The sequence below is a fragment of the Mus pahari genome, chromosome 4 (genome assembly GCF_900095145.1).
Source record: "Mus pahari chromosome 4, PAHARI_EIJ_v1.1, whole genome shotgun sequence".
In the NCBI taxonomy this organism is placed as follows: Eukaryota; Metazoa; Chordata; class Mammalia; order Rodentia; family Muridae; genus Mus; species Mus pahari.
In genome coordinates, this window is record NC_034593.1 from 98,756,690 (window position 1) to 98,772,120 (window position 15,431).

At 44.0% G+C, this 15,431-nt stretch overlaps 1 protein-coding gene across 1 annotated transcript in view; it reads left to right on the top strand.

Annotated features, from left to right (window-relative positions):
* The window catches only part of LOC110319858 (calcium-binding mitochondrial carrier protein SCaMC-1), a 39,223-nt gene extending 30,230 nt beyond the window's left edge, over nucleotides 1–8,993 (top strand). The window contains exons 7-10 of the mRNA XM_021195511.2: nucleotides 113–220; nucleotides 2,010–2,177; nucleotides 4,205–4,355; nucleotides 6,885–8,993. Coding sequence (XP_021051170.1) covers nucleotides 113–220; nucleotides 2,010–2,177; nucleotides 4,205–4,355; nucleotides 6,885–7,069 — 612 coding nt within the window. The 3' untranslated portion in view covers nucleotides 7,070–8,993. The remainder of the gene's footprint in view (nucleotides 1–112; nucleotides 221–2,009; nucleotides 2,178–4,204; nucleotides 4,356–6,884) is intronic.
* The last annotated feature ends 6,438 nt before the right edge of the window (nucleotides 8,994–15,431 follow it).

Sequence of the window (15,431 nt, forward strand, 5' to 3'; positions counted from 1 at the left end):
TCGTTCGTCCGTCTTCCTTCCTTCCTTCCTTCCTTCCTTCCTTCCTTCCTTCCTTCCTTCCTTCCTTCCCTCCCTCCCTCCCTCCCTCCCTCCCTTCCTTCTTTTTTTACAGTACAAGAAATTGCTTACCGAGGAAGGACAAAAATTAGGGACCTTTGAGAGGTTTATCTCTGGTTCCATGGCTGGAGCAACTGCGCAGACTTTTATTTACCCCATGGAGGTAAGTACCATTTTGGGCTGACTGTTTGGTGGCGTAGGAACTGGCTAGGTGTACTTGCATACTGAATTAACCCAAACCGAACAGTTTAAACAAACCTTTACCATCTCACAGTTTGGTAACTGGGAGTCTGGGTTTCCCTGGCTCCAGTTTTGTTTTGTTTTTTTTTAACCACCTCTTGTCAGGGTATCGGGCTGGGCTGCGGTCCTCTAGAGGCTAATGCCGGGGGTGGGTCTGCTTTCAGGCTCACTCTTGTGGCTGCTGCCAGGCCTCACTGGCTATTGGCTGGAAACATCATTCTCTCACTCAAGCCTTTCTAGATGCCCTGTGTATCAGCACAGCATGGCCGCTTGCTTCCTTTATAGTTAGCACCATGGGTGATAAGAGAGAGACTGTGAGGATTGAAAACTGCTGTCTGCTTTCACTTCCACTGTACCCTGCTGGCTACACAGACTGACCCTGGTGCCATGTGGGAGAGGACTGTGCAAAGCAGGGCATCCATCCCTGGAGACAGGACCCTTGGGGGACATGTCAAAGGCTGACCGTCTCAGTGCTGATACAGAATGTTCCTCTCATTGCTCTCCAGGGAGCTTTTGTCCCCTAACCCCAGTAATGGAAGGACAGTAATACCAACTAGACATCATTCCAGTAAAGCATAGGCTGGCTACAGATCATGGGCCACCTGAGGACTGCTGTGCATAGATAGGATCCGCTGCTGTTACTCCTGAAGAAGTCAGGGAGAAAGCAAAGGAAAAGCAAAGGACATGTAACAGACCTCACATTTGAGGCTCGCCAAGACTGAAATAGTTACTACTTGGCCTTTACAAAAAGTGTTGGCCAACTCTGGCTTTAGAGCAAAATTAACACTATAGATGTGGATAATTTTATGGATACAACTAGGATTTTCCAATAACTGATTAAGATCTAAAGCAAAATATAACCTTAACTTGAATCACACATGCCAATAGATGTGTGTGTGTGTGCATGTGTGTATATGCATGTGTATATGTGTGTACATGTGCATGTGTGTGTATGTGTATATGTGTATACATATGTGATCATGTGTGTATATATGTGCATGTGTGTATATGAGTGTGTATACATGTATGTATATGTGTGCATGTGTATGTGTACATGCATATGCATGTGCATATACCTGAAGAGCCAGAGGTCAACCCAGGTGCCATTCATCAGGAGACACTGTGTACCTTGTTTTTGTACCTGGGTCTCTCACTGGCCTAAGCTCAGTGTACAATCTTGGTTGATGGGCTGGGAGATGCGCTTGTCTTACTTCCCCAGGGATCTCATCCATTCCCAGGCCTAGCTGCTTATGTGGGTTTTTCCAGTCAAACTCAAGTCCTCACATTGGTGCTGTAAGTGCTCTGTAGACCGAGCTACCCCTGAGTCTCTAGAGATGTCTCCACACACCCTTCATTTCAACTAAAACTTTCCACCTCTCCACCTTCTGACGTGTGCTTCAAGCTGAAGTCACTGGAATTGTCCCCAATGCCAGCATTCACCTTCCTTGCCAACTAATTTTATTAGGACAAAAAATGATTATCTGGTCCACATTTATTTTTTGTTTCTTGGCAAAACCCTCCTTCAGACTCTATGAGATAATTGGCCCTCCCTGGCTCGAATGTTAGCCTCTCAGTGGAAGTAACACCGACTCTATCAGCAGACTGCACATTCTCTTGAGAGATAGAATTTGCTATTGCTTTATAAAATCAATATTTTTGAATTGTTCGATGTTAAATGAGAGTGATATTGTGTTGCATTCTTTGGTATCTAGGTTTTGAAAACCCGGCTAGCTGTAGCCAAAACTGGACAATACTCTGGAATATACGGTTGTGCCAAGAAGATTTTGAAACACGAAGGCTTTGGGGCTTTTTACAAAGGCTACATTCCCAATTTACTAGGCATCATTCCTTATGCAGGCATTGATCTCGCTGTGTATGAGGTGAGTGAGGTGATGGCCGCGCTTCAGTGTGCAGGGTAGGTGGATGGCTGGTTGCCATGGACCCTGACTGTGTCAAGGCCAAGAGAGCAGAGGAGAACGGTTGGGGGCTGGGCTGTCTGTGGGCAGGTGTGTCCTCTGATCCTTCCAGCACCCAGCTCTGTGTCCTCATTTTTTATAAAATAACAACTTCATTTTATATTGAACAGCTTTATTGAGATACAGTCCCCATGGCAGGAGTTTCATCCACTTAAAACATGCAATTTAAAGACTTTTGGACTATGACATTGTTAACTTTTGAAATTATGAGAAAACAAAACTGAAAACTCCCTTTTAAACTATGAAATTCAGTAGCATTAATTATAGTTGCTCTCGTGTGCAGCCTTCACTACTGTAAGTTCCCAAAGCACTTCTTTATCAACCGAAACTATTATGCAATAACTGTCTACCTTCCCTTCCCCTTAACCCCAGAACCTCTAATTTATCCCCAGTCTCTATGAATTTATGTATCTTAGGTGTTACATCAGTGGAGTTGGACATATTATGTGTGTCTGACTTGCCTCACTTAACATAATGCCTTCAAGGTTCATTCATGCCTCATACTCTAGTCTTCTTCCTGGTTCTATAATAAATCCATCATATAAGACGTGCAATCATGTGCCACATAATAATGTTTGGGCAATGAGAGGCCACTTATGTATGATGAGGTTGCTGCAGATTATAATGGAGCTGAAAATGTGTTACTTGGTGATGTTTTAGGTGTTTAAACATCAGTAGCTCAAGGCGTGGCTCACATGACTGGGATGATGTTGGTATAGACACCGACTCTGAAGCCTGTTGCTATTCTGCAACAGTGATAAATGATTGCTGCTGATTCCTTATTCTCTGTATTGAAATTTTCATATAAAATTTATTTTAAAAAGTAGGAACAGAGGTAGCATTCCCAAATGCCTCCTACTAAGCCGGCATCCCTCCACTATAGAAATCTCGATATTTTAACAATCTATGTTGAGTCAACTACAATTATATACGAGGCCCATACCTTCACACCTCTGGGTGCCCCTGTTCTGGTTTGATGATGAGCAGTGTGTCCCCTAACATGGGTTTACAATGAGTTCTCATCCTTTTATTTTTGAAAACTATACTAGATTTCAAAGCTATTTACATACCTGCATTACAGGATCATAAGGCTGTCATTTTCTGTTTATTCACTTTCACCATGGACTTTCTGTGTTTTCTGCTGCTGTCTGTTGCCATTTTGTTTGAGACTAAAGGTTGCCTTTTGTCATCTGCCACAGGACTAGTGGTGGCACTTCCTTTCAGCTTTTATTTGTCCATGGACCTCTTAATTTCTTCTTTATATTCAAAAGACAGTTTTGTCTATATACTGTTTGCCAGGGTCCATTTGTTGTTTAAACTTAGCACTTTGAATATAACACCCTGACAACTCCCACCCACAAGGCTTCCACTGAGAAATACAATACTATCAATCAAACAAACAAATAAAAAACCTTAAAATATTTAAGCTTAAAGCCACAGTTATATTTTTAAATTATTGTTCTGATAAGATGCCACAACTGAGGCAACTTATAAGAAAGTGTTTATTTGGGACTTACATTTTCAGAGTGTGAGTCCATGACCATCATGGCAGGGAGCATGGCAGCAGCCAGCCAGGCAGGCACGGTGCTGGAGCAGTAGCTGAGAGCTCACATCCTTATCTACAAGTAAGAGTCAGAGAGAGCTAACAAGGAATGGGTGGGTTTGTAAGCCTCAAAGCCCACCTGCAGTGACATTCTTCCTCCTAGACGATTCCACTAACTGGGGGCCAAGTCTTCAAACCTGTGAGCCTGTGGGGGCCATTCTCATTCAATCTACTACAAATATATAATATCTTAACATATATTTTTATGCTCAAAGTAATTTGCTTTTAAAGAGTTGACTGACTACACGAAACAGCCCTGGAGATGTTCGTGTTAATGCAGTGGCTGAATGAGCCATTTCGATGGATTTCTTCTTTGTTTCTGGTGCAGCTTTTGAAGTCTTATTGGCTGGATAACTTTGCCAAAGACTCAGTCAATCCTGGCGTGATGGTGCTGCTGGGCTGTGGAGCCCTGTCCAGCACCTGTGGGCAGCTGGCCAGCTACCCCCTGGCTTTGGTGAGGACTCGCATGCAGGCTCAAGGTGAGTTTGGGTTCCAGGATGGCCATGGTGACAATTCATGGATCTCTCTGTCTCTCTCTCTGTCTCTGTCTCTGTCTCTCTCTCTCTGTCTCTTTGTCTCTCCCTGTCTCTGTCTCTGCCTCACTCTCTCTCTCTGTATGTTATTGTTACTCTTTCATAGAAATAACCCATGTTTTAAGAGTCTAAGGTCTAACATGTGCTCAGGTCTTAGCGCCCCCACGGCCTGCTCTGTACCCCCTGCCCCCCGTGTTGTATTCCATGAATAAAGATTAGCTGCAGTATGTATAAAGAATTTGGCATTTGCTAAACTGTCGAAGTGAGTGGTGGCCTGACCGCTTGTCAGAGCTGTTCAGACCCCCCAGGCTTGGCAGTGAGTCCTCCCCTCTGTGACATTCTCTCTGCTGGCTCCCAGGCTGCACTGCCCCTACCCTCCTGCCACGTCCTGACTACTGTCTTCCTGCTGTTTCTGGCTGCCTGCCCCGTGGAAACATGAACTCTTAGTCTTTCTTTTCCGCTCTTCTTTTTCCCTGGCCATATTCATCTACTGTAACTTCCCTTATGAAAGCACACTGGGCACTTGGGCCCAACCCCACCCTCCTTCCCGATGCAGCCATCCCTCCTTCAGTCAACCAGTCAGTCACTCAGAGACACTCTTCTCCAGACAAGCTCTCAGATGGATGCTAGGGTTAGAGAATGCAGCAAGTCAGGTGTGAATCGGTCACTGTGGAGTGGAAAAGACCAGAGCATGGCCCTTTAAAACACCTCATGGCACCAGTTCTAGCCTAACCCCAGCGGAAGCCTCGGGCTGCAGTGCAGGAGCTGGCTGGGCACAGGCCTGCCATGGTGTATTTGAGGATCTGAGAGGCAATCATGGCTGCAGAGAGGAATGCAAATTAGCAAGCTAAGTGTGTGTGGCCTCTCAGTTAGCCAGGATGACCACTTTTGGAGCTTGATGCTACTATCATCCACATTTGGCAAATGACTAACAGGCAAGGACAGTTAAGGAATGTCCACAAGGTTATGAATTTGAGCTGGAGTCAAGCTGGAGTTCAGAACCACTCAGGGATTTAAACTGATGCCCAGTGAGCCTCCCCCTCCTATCAGCTCCAGTCCCGGCCCAGCATGGCTGCCAACATCTGCCATTTTTCATCAAGGCCCAAACATTTTGTGTCTCTAAAACCACACACACACACACACACACACACACACACACACACACACACACACACACACACATATATATATATATATATATATATATATATATATATATACATATATACATATAATCTTCAGAGTTTTCAGAATAAATCCCATAGTTCTCAATGGGGGGCTTGAAATCCTTATCCATCATATCATGCTTCAGTTTTAGCTCTACCTCTGTTTTCTGTTCTCTCTGTTGCTGTGGGACGTTTCCAGACATCTGTTCACCCAGATAGGGCAAGGACAGACCAAAGAAACAGGTCCACCCATGTCTAGCGTAGTGCATCGGTGAGTTTGGTGAGGTTCTTACTGGAGCTTGGGTGATAGATAGCTCCTTACAGGAGCTTACACAACTCAAAGACAGCTGCATCGCCAGCGGCCCATCACCCCTCAGCCTGCAACCTGCACAAGCCACCATCCATAGAAGCTGAATTATTGGAGCTCCCTGCGTGACCTGCAAGAGACTTGTGCTGGAGTTTCCTGCCCACAGTAGTTATAACTGCTCATGTAACCCCAGGGCTCGGGGAGCGGCCTTGTGAATCATCTAGTTTTAGAAGCTGTCTGAGCTTGGCACAGTTCGTTGACTTAGTCTTAGGGGCCTCTCTATCCCATGGAAATGCTTCAACTTGTAGGACATAGGCAAATAACCTAACACGTGGTCATTCCCAGCTTCATGATAGTCTATGGGTAATAATCACATCTAGCAATCACTATGTCCCCGTTCCCATGCCTGTTCCCACCGTTGTCTTTTGATGTACCAACAGTTCAGGGCTGCCTCCTCCTCTCTCCGTCCCCTTCATTTTTCTTCTCCTCCGTTCTTCACTCTTTTCTCCACCCACATTGTTATAATTACAACTCCCAGGTCTCTGTACTCTTTCTAAACATCTCCAAATCTCGCCTTTCCCTATTATCCAGAATTTAACCATTCTAGTCAGTGCTTGGGGGTGGTGGTGGACTGTTGGGCTTCAGTGTCACCAACCACAGGTTCTTGGTTTTGCTAACTAAAGATTCAGGAGAAGCGCCTTGTCTTTCCAAGTTTCCAGTTCCTCGTGGATGTATTTATTCTGGAGGACTGGCACGGATAACCTAGTATCTAGCACATGCCTCATTCGTAATGAGCTGCTGCACCTGTCATTGTAACTCACTGGCGGGTGGCAAAGAGAGTTGCTTTTGGAACTGGTTTTTATCGATTCTTTGTGTTTAGACCCCACTGTGAATCCTCAACTGTCTGTTTTGACAATAATTTGACGTGCTTAAATGTTGGATTAGCCTGGTTCTCCCCATGTTTGTTTATCTGTTTTGTCTGTCTGCTTATCTGTTTGCTAGCCACGGTAGAAGGAGCCCCGCAGCTGAGCATGGTTGGCCTTTTTCAGCGAATCGTCTCCAAAGAAGGAGTGTCAGGACTTTACAGAGGCATCACCCCAAATTTCATGAAAGTGCTCCCGGCCGTGGGCATCAGCTACGTGGTTTATGAAAATATGAAGCAGAGCCTGGGAGTAGCTCAGAAGTGACCAGCCCGAGCCTTTGCTTTCCTATGATGATCGAGACGGTCCGTGCTCTCCAGGGACTGCTGGGACTGCAGCAAGTCTATCACAAAGGAAGCTGATTCCCTCGCCAAAGGGAAGAGTTGTAGCCATGATCACTTCAAGCCTTTGGGTTCAATTTTATACCTTAAGTAATGTTCTGAACCATAGTTCCAGTAAGTGAAGAAACCACAAAATTCTACTTTATTTTTGCTGATAGAGATCTCTGCCCTGCACCCTAAATCTGAAAATGTACTGACTTGAGATGAAATCATTTTGTGTGGTAGGATTATAAATCACTAACCTTTGTTCTGATTGGTTCAAGCTCATGTCAAATTTTTTTTTTTTACCCAAATTTTTAAAAAAATCCAAAAGGATCAGAAAGCTTCAGGACTTAAATTTAAATTCTTTAATATATTTTGGATGTCTTTGTAGATATAAAATTTCCCGACAGAGGCATTAGTAGAAAAATCACTATATTCAAAGTCTACCTTGCACGGTTTATTTCCTCATTTGTAAGCAGGCTAGGAATGAATTGTAGAAGCCACATTCAGTGGACAGGAGCCATGAGGTGATGTTTATTTCAATGGGCATGCTTCTTTCTACTTGCCCTGCTGTTTGGCCCTAGCTTTAGACCTTGATTGACACTGTTGTTACATTATTGACAGGACAGGTCATTTGAAAGGTCATATTTATTTGGTCATCGTTTTGAAAAGCATCAATGAACAAAACTGTGACGTGTACCATTTCCCAGAGGGCGTCTTGGTTTTGTTCATTTTAAACTCATTTAATCAAATTCTCTCAATCAGGAAGACTCCTTGGGACCTTCATAGTAGTCTGAATCTGCCCTTCTCCTGACTTGAGTGTTGAGTTCAGGTAAATAAACCCTCGTTTCCCTCTTACTGTTGAAGTCTTTGAACCTGTGCTTCTCAAATGGAGCGGCACAAAGCTAAGGCACCAGCACATTTCAATAGTAGTATATATTCATCTTACCTGTTTTAAGGAAAGGCTCAATTTGCATATATATTCATCTACATATTCACTTGCATCAAGATTTAGGAAGATGACAGAAAATTTTGTAATATCAAGAGCATTTCACTTTTTTAAACTAAAGCTAATTTTGTAGCCAATTATCTTTTATGATTTATTTTAAAACTTAGAAAAAAATTATTTTTTCTATAAGAAGCTGACTGATAGTCTTAGCCTGGCGATATTGGTACCTGCCTTTAGTTCCAGCACTCAGAAGGCAGAGATGGGCATATCTCTGAGTTCGAGGCTGGCCTGGTCTACAGAGAGAGTTCCAGGGCAAAACCAAGCAAAACAACCAACCAAACAAAAAAGAAAGTTTTAATGTTTTAAGATTTAGTCCATATACTCATTTGGTTACTGGTAATTTCTGTATAGTTGCTTTCTGAAAAGTCTAGTGGAAATCTTTGCCTTTAAACCTACCTACCTCTTTCATTTTTTTACCAAAGAGAGAGATGGCCTTGTGTTTAGAAACTTATTCTAAAACACAGCTTGGTTTGTACTACGGATATATGCATTGTCTTGGTATTTTTGTACTGTATAAAGAAAGGAGGGGCTGCTGCTTCAGGGCTGTTGTATTTTGGAGTAATACATAGAATGACAATATTAAGGTACACGATTCACACCTTTTTTTTTTTACATGTAACAACTATGGAAATGCATACTTCTGTTAATGTCTTTGGAATTTTAAGTTGATAAAAACTATGAAAATGGCCGTACTTCATTATGAAATTGAATTGTCTCCCAGTGAACATGTGTAAGGCATGACTGATTATCTGTACATCTTGCATCTTTTTTGGGGGAAAAACCCTCCTATTGGACACAGCTTATTCTGATATTGCTACATAGTCACTGCTCATTTGTATTAAATATATTTGTCTGTTTTCAAAACGGCTTGTTTTCTAATTGTCCTAGTCTCCTCTCTGTTGCTGTGACAAAACACTCAATAAAAGCAACTTAGGGAGGAAAGGGCTATTTCATCTTATGGCATACCGTCTGCCACTGAGAGAAGTCAGAGCAGGGAGAAGCAGGAACCATGTGGGCTATTTCCATTTACAACTGACAGTGAAGACAACTGCCCACAGACACGCCCACAGGGACTACCACAGACACGCCCACAGGCCAGTCTGAGCTGGGCAATACCTCGGTTGAGACTCCCATCCTAGGTGACTCTTTGCTTTGACAGTTGACAGAACTAACTGGGACACTCATTCTGAAAAGAATTTATAAATAATACTTTTTTTTGGTGTCATGCATTTATAACACCAACGCAGGTTTGAAACACTACTTTTCAGTCTGGCTCCGGAGAGCCTTTCCTGAGCGGCTATAGGTACCGTGCATTTGAGTACAAGGCACTGTTTCACGTGGTACTCAAAGTCTGTATTTAAGACCAAGGATTATAGCCCAAGGGGTTTCCAGGACCAAGAAAATTACAAAGTTGCAAGATTAGCATGGCACATCTTAGTAGGGAGGGAATGTTTTTACCTTGAAATTGTGGGAAACAGAACACCAGTAAGTTTACTTGTAAGTAATTGAGGAAAGTTTTCTGATACAAATTACAGAATCTGATTCATAAAAATGAAACAAGAGTGTGGAGTTGAGTGGACACAAGCCTTACTAATATTGGGAAGAGCAACAAGGCAGGGGCAGTGACCGTAAGAAACAGGGACATGAAGGAGGCCAGGCCAATGCAGATGGCTGGTGGGAAGTGAGCCCAGAGGTGGGTAGTCATGGAAGACAGGGGGAGGCTTCGGGAAGGCAGTTAGCTATACAGTTCTCCTTTTCTAATTCCTAGTTCTACAGATGTTCCTTAAACAAGATCCAAATGTCTTTACACTGGGGTTGTTAAAGGCCTGTTTCTGATGAACATGTTTCCATTGCTGCAGAATAGGTCCCTACTCTTTGGGGTCCCCTGTCAGCCTGTTCCCTGAGTAGTTTCTCCATCTCTAGGAGAAGGTAAAATTTTAAAGAGAATTAATTTAGAGACATTAAAATATACGCTTCCCCCTACGAATCACAGAGACTTTCACTTGTAGAGTTTCACGGGGGCTATAGCTGTCCTTACCGATTGCTTTGGGTCTACCCTCAGTTTGTTTTTCCTCACACGAAGTTTGCAATATTGAGAAAAAGTTTTTCATTCGCTTCTTTTAAGTTTGGCCTTGTCCAAAAGTGGTGCTATTTTGTCATTCGTGAGGGTGGAGTCGGAGTGGAGCTGTTGAAGGGTTTTGAGGCATTCTGAGATACCCTTCAAACCAAGCCTGTCACAGACTCATGGCATTTCCTAGACATCCCTGTCTTCCAGTGAGTTACCCATGGCTCGGAGCAGGTTAGTCTGAGTTCTATCTGTAAGTGTTCTCCCCTATAGATATACATCCCTCAGCCAGTCTATGTCATCTTGAAACAGGTGCCCACAGGAATCTTGGTGTGTGACATTGTCATGCAAGCAACTTAAATCTGTCAGGAGTCTCATATCACTTAACAACCGAAGCAGTGGTAGGGAGATCCTGGCCTCTCTGGACAGCAGTCACTGTCCACATTGGTCAATGCCAAGAAACCTTTTACCGCAGTATCCATGTATCTGATTCAGCCATTGTGCTGTGCTTGGAATGGGCTCTGTTGAGGTGACACAGGGCTAGAACCTGCCAGTCTGTCTCCTTTGCTGGCGCTGGGTTTCCCCCTTTCCTCTGTGATGTTGAGAGATTTCCTTTGCTCGCTTCTCTGGGACCCTGACATCTACTCTACTGGCAGTGTATGCGTTCCTGAAGACAAAAGAGCCTTCCACTGAAAATGACTTCTGTTCCCACATTCACCTGTCACAGGGGGAGGAAATGCTAACTCGTGGCTGGAGATGAGAGAAAAGGGAACACAGAGAGGCCAAATCTCAAACTGTCTCTAGGTTGATTCACTGCGTCTCAGGATGAAACCGCTGTTGCCACACCGCAGGGAGCTCCGCACGCAGAAGGGGTCCTTACTAGCATTTGTTTAACATAAGTGACAGATCATTGTCTCCACGGACTGTCCAAGTCCCCGCCCTTCCAGGTAGAAGAGCCAATGGAGGAAGAGTCCACCCCCACCCACAACCCATCTATTAGAGCTGCACCTAGAAAGCAAACCTAGAATTGGGAAGGGATGCTGCTGGGCTGTGCTAACAAAGATATACCCTTGCCTGTATCTTTTTAATAGAAATTAATAGCAATCATTTAGTACAACCTGGAAAAATACAACAAATGAAATGAGAAGAAGAAATCAGGAACAGCCACATGGGCTCTAGCTCTGACCTCATCAATTGCACGGGACCATATCAGTCATTTCCAAAAGACAGTCTGCATTATTTATTACATGGATGTGATGAGTTAGAAAATACTCTTTGCATGGGAGTTTAAAACTTTCATCACCATGCCAGAGGCTAAGTATACTCCGTACGTACCTCACATTGTTTCTGTTCAGAGGGGAAAAAAGCACCCAGGAAACACAGGTTGCTGTCAATTGAGAGGGCTGTTAAATAAAAGCACTCCACTTTACATGACAGCGCTTCACAAGGAGGCTTCTACGTGGTGGTACTGTGTTGTTTCCATTAGTAGAAAAGAACATTTTGTGACTTGGCTTTGAATGCCACCACCACCTGGTGGTGTACGATTTATTCTATTAATCTACCCGGCATTAACAGAAGTTTGGACCATGAAACTCTGTTATATTTGGCTGTAGAAACACTTATTTTTTTTAAAAAAAAGCTTGTTATTTAAAAGCAACAGTCAGTCATTGTACATATTTATGGGATCCAATGTGGACGCCACAGTTATTTCTTGAGACCCGTAAGGGTTTGTTCACTGCACGTTAGCGTCAGTGGCCTCTGTGTTCCACTAGGTGGCAGACTTCTCTCGGCGAGCGCCGGAGCCTCTCGGTACCTGGGAAAGGACAAAGCCTTCCAACTTTGCTTTTTCCCTTTTCTATGACCTGGAAAATCACTGGACTACCTTGGAGGCCGGATTTAGATTTCCTGCTCAAACCACCGTTACCCTATTTAGAGGAGTGAAATTAGGGTCAGCCTGTTACCATTCCAGGAGAGGAGACGACAGAGGAGCCTTTCATGTGCGCCTCTGAAGAGAAGGGCTTGTTCTTGCTTTTAACGACATTTTCCCCAAACCAGACAGATGCCGTATTTTAAAAGTGAAATTAAACACGATTGAAAGAACAAACAAGGCTGCTGATGTAGCGAGTTGTGGGTACATGTTCACAACCTGGTAAATATTGCCGGGATATTTATGTGGGTAAATATTTTTTTCATTTCCCGAAATCAGTTGTGAAGTGTCATTGTAACTCAAGCTTATGACACAAGTGTGGAAATAAAAATAAATTAAGTAATTAATAACATGCTCCCAAAATTTAGGTTTTTTTTTTTTCTGATCTTTTTTTGGGGGGTGGGGTTTTCTTTTTTCTCTACAGGAGTTGTCATCATTGATTTTGTGGCGTACTCTGGTCAATATGTTTTACAAGAAATAAGAATTGAGGGGCCGGGGATGGCTCAGTTAGTAAAGAGCCTACTGTGTGAGTGTGAGGACCTGAGACCCCAGCACCCAGGCGCGGCTGCCCAATGCTAGACACCGGCAGATCCCTAGGCTTGCTGGCCAGCCAGTTCAGCTGAATCCTGGGACTCCAGGTTCAGTGAGAGACTCTCTCAAAAATGAAGGTGAAGAGCAATCGAGGAAGACATCCAGTGTTGACTTCTCGCCCCTGAACACACACACACACACACACACACACACACACACACACACACACACACACACGAAGTGCATACACACACCATGCTCCCATACCCACAGGGAAATAAAAAAGGAGTTTCTCCTTAATAGATGCTTGCTGTGATCCTGGAACGCTAAGCTCAGAGGAGGAATTCAGTTGGAAAATCACGCAATTCAAATTGCATCCTGTCGTTAACCTGGAATTCCTTTTGGTTCAAGAAACAAGTAGAAAAAGAAATTCTGGTAGCTAGGTGTGGAGGGTCAGGCTGCAACCCCAGTACTTGGGAATGGGAGACAGAGAGATTAAGAATTCATTTTTGGCTAGGTAGCAAGTTTGAGGCCAACCTGTGCTACAAAACAGTATCAACAAATGACAGTAACAGACGAGTGAACAAACAAAAACACCCAATAAACTCCTTTGCCGCCACCACACAGATGTTTGATCAGAAGGAAAACACACACACACACACACACACACACACACACACACACACACACACACACAGAGACACACACAGAAATTAGGGCGTGAAGGAGAAATGTCAGATTTTGACATCATGATATATTTGAGACCAGGGTGACCACCCAGGTTTTTTTTTTTTTTTTTAATTTACTTATTATTATTTTCTTCTCTAGCTCCTCCATTGGGGGCCCTGTGTTCCATCCAATAGCTGACTGTGAGCATCCACTTCTGTGTTTGCCAGGCACTGGCATAGCCTCACAGGAGGCCGCTATATCAGGGTCCCTTCAGCAGAATCTTGCTGGCATGTGCATTAGTATCTGACCACCCAGGTTTTTTACGAAGCTCCCTCTGAAGACAGGAATAGAGGAAGGGTGTATGGAGGAAGGTGTAGGTGCAGGCGTGTTTTGATTCTTCCTTCTTCCTCTCATTCTCCTGTTGTTTTGACTTAATTGTAAAGCCTGGGAATTAGACCTAGGGCCTTGTGCCTGTCGGCAAGCAGCCTACCACCAAGCTACTGCCCCATGCATCCCCTCCCCCACCCCCACCTTGACTCCTGATCCCTTCTCTCTTTTTCCTCTCTAGACTCACTACGGAGATTAGCCTAGCCTGGTGCAGGCAGGTTGTTACACCTCCTCAGCCCTGCCGAGTTTTCAGTTTCAGTACACAGGAAAAAAAAAAAATCTGTGCTTGAAATGGAAATACCTGGGAATGTGGGCTTCTCTTAGTGGGAAGATAGTCTCAGCTAAAGAGCAGCATTTAAAAGTCCTGAAAGACTCGAGAAATCAAAGATTAGACAGGATTAAAGTGATGGCTCACAAAGACGCTAGGGTATGCTTACATACATCCCAGTTTTAATAAATTTTACTTATTTTAATATTGGAATATTTATTGTCTTTGTGTATGATACCCAAACTGTTTAAGTGTTGATTAATACTAGTTATTTTTAACTTCCTAGCACAGTGGTTTGGACACTTTGACCACACAAGAACTACCTGGACTGGCTTTAAAAACAACAACTGTTAGCATTTTGTTTAAGTTCCTCCCCACAGTTACCTGGCAATGGCCAGGTATGCCTGACTTACTATAAAAGGGGCTGCTTGCCCCCTCCTCTGCTCTCTCTCTCTCTCTTGTCCTTGCTTTCCTGCTCCTGCTCTGTTCTCTCCCTAACCCCCTTTCCCCTCTCTCATGGCTCATGGCCACCCTCTATTCCTCTCTCTCTCTCTCTCTCTCTCTCTCTCTCTCTCTCTCTCTCTCTCTCTCTCCCTTTCTTCGTCTCTACTACCCTCTCAACTCCCCTCCCCATGCCCTGAATAAACTCTATTCTGTACTATACTGTTGTGTGGCTGGTCCCTCAGGAGGAAGGGGTGCCTCAGCATGGGCCCTTGGAGGCACCCCCTTCCCCCATACCTGACTACACCTCCACCAGCATATTCCCTTTCTCCTTATCTTTTTATGCACAACAACAACAACAACGACAACATCTAGCTAAGGTAGCCTAGGGAATGCTCAATCAAACACCCAATCAAATATTCAATTCAACGCTCAATCCTCACCCCTCAGCACCCTACCCGCAATGTTCTGGGATTATTGGCAAGTGACAACACACCCAGCTGGTATCAGGTGGCTTTTAAAACTATTTATTCATATCCCAGAGCAAAGGGATCCGAAGGTGGAAGATAGCCTGATGCCCCAAGTGATTCTGGTGTTGAGCCTTGGAGGAGAGTCCTTGAAAATTGTTTTTTCTCTGAATGTTGTCTGCACATATTTGTACTTTGGATCAAATAACTGTAAAGGAAGTATGGTGTTTTCCAGTGCCCTTCTAGGCAGCAGACCGGTTAGATAGGGGACAAGCAACTATTGAATTAAGAGTGAGTCTAGGCTTTTGGCCCAAGAAAGAATGAAAAAGTTGCCTGTTGCAGATGGAGAGGCAGTGTGACTAACAAGGTTAGAGCAGAGACCTGAGTTTCGGATATTAAAAAAAAAAAAATGAGGCTGAAACAGGAATATTGAGAGGCTGAAACCTATCTGGGTTACATAGCTGGCTCTTTCTCTCCCCCTCCTCCTCCTCCTCCTTCTCCCCCTCCTCCCCCTCTTCCTCCTCCTCTCCTTTCTCCTCCTC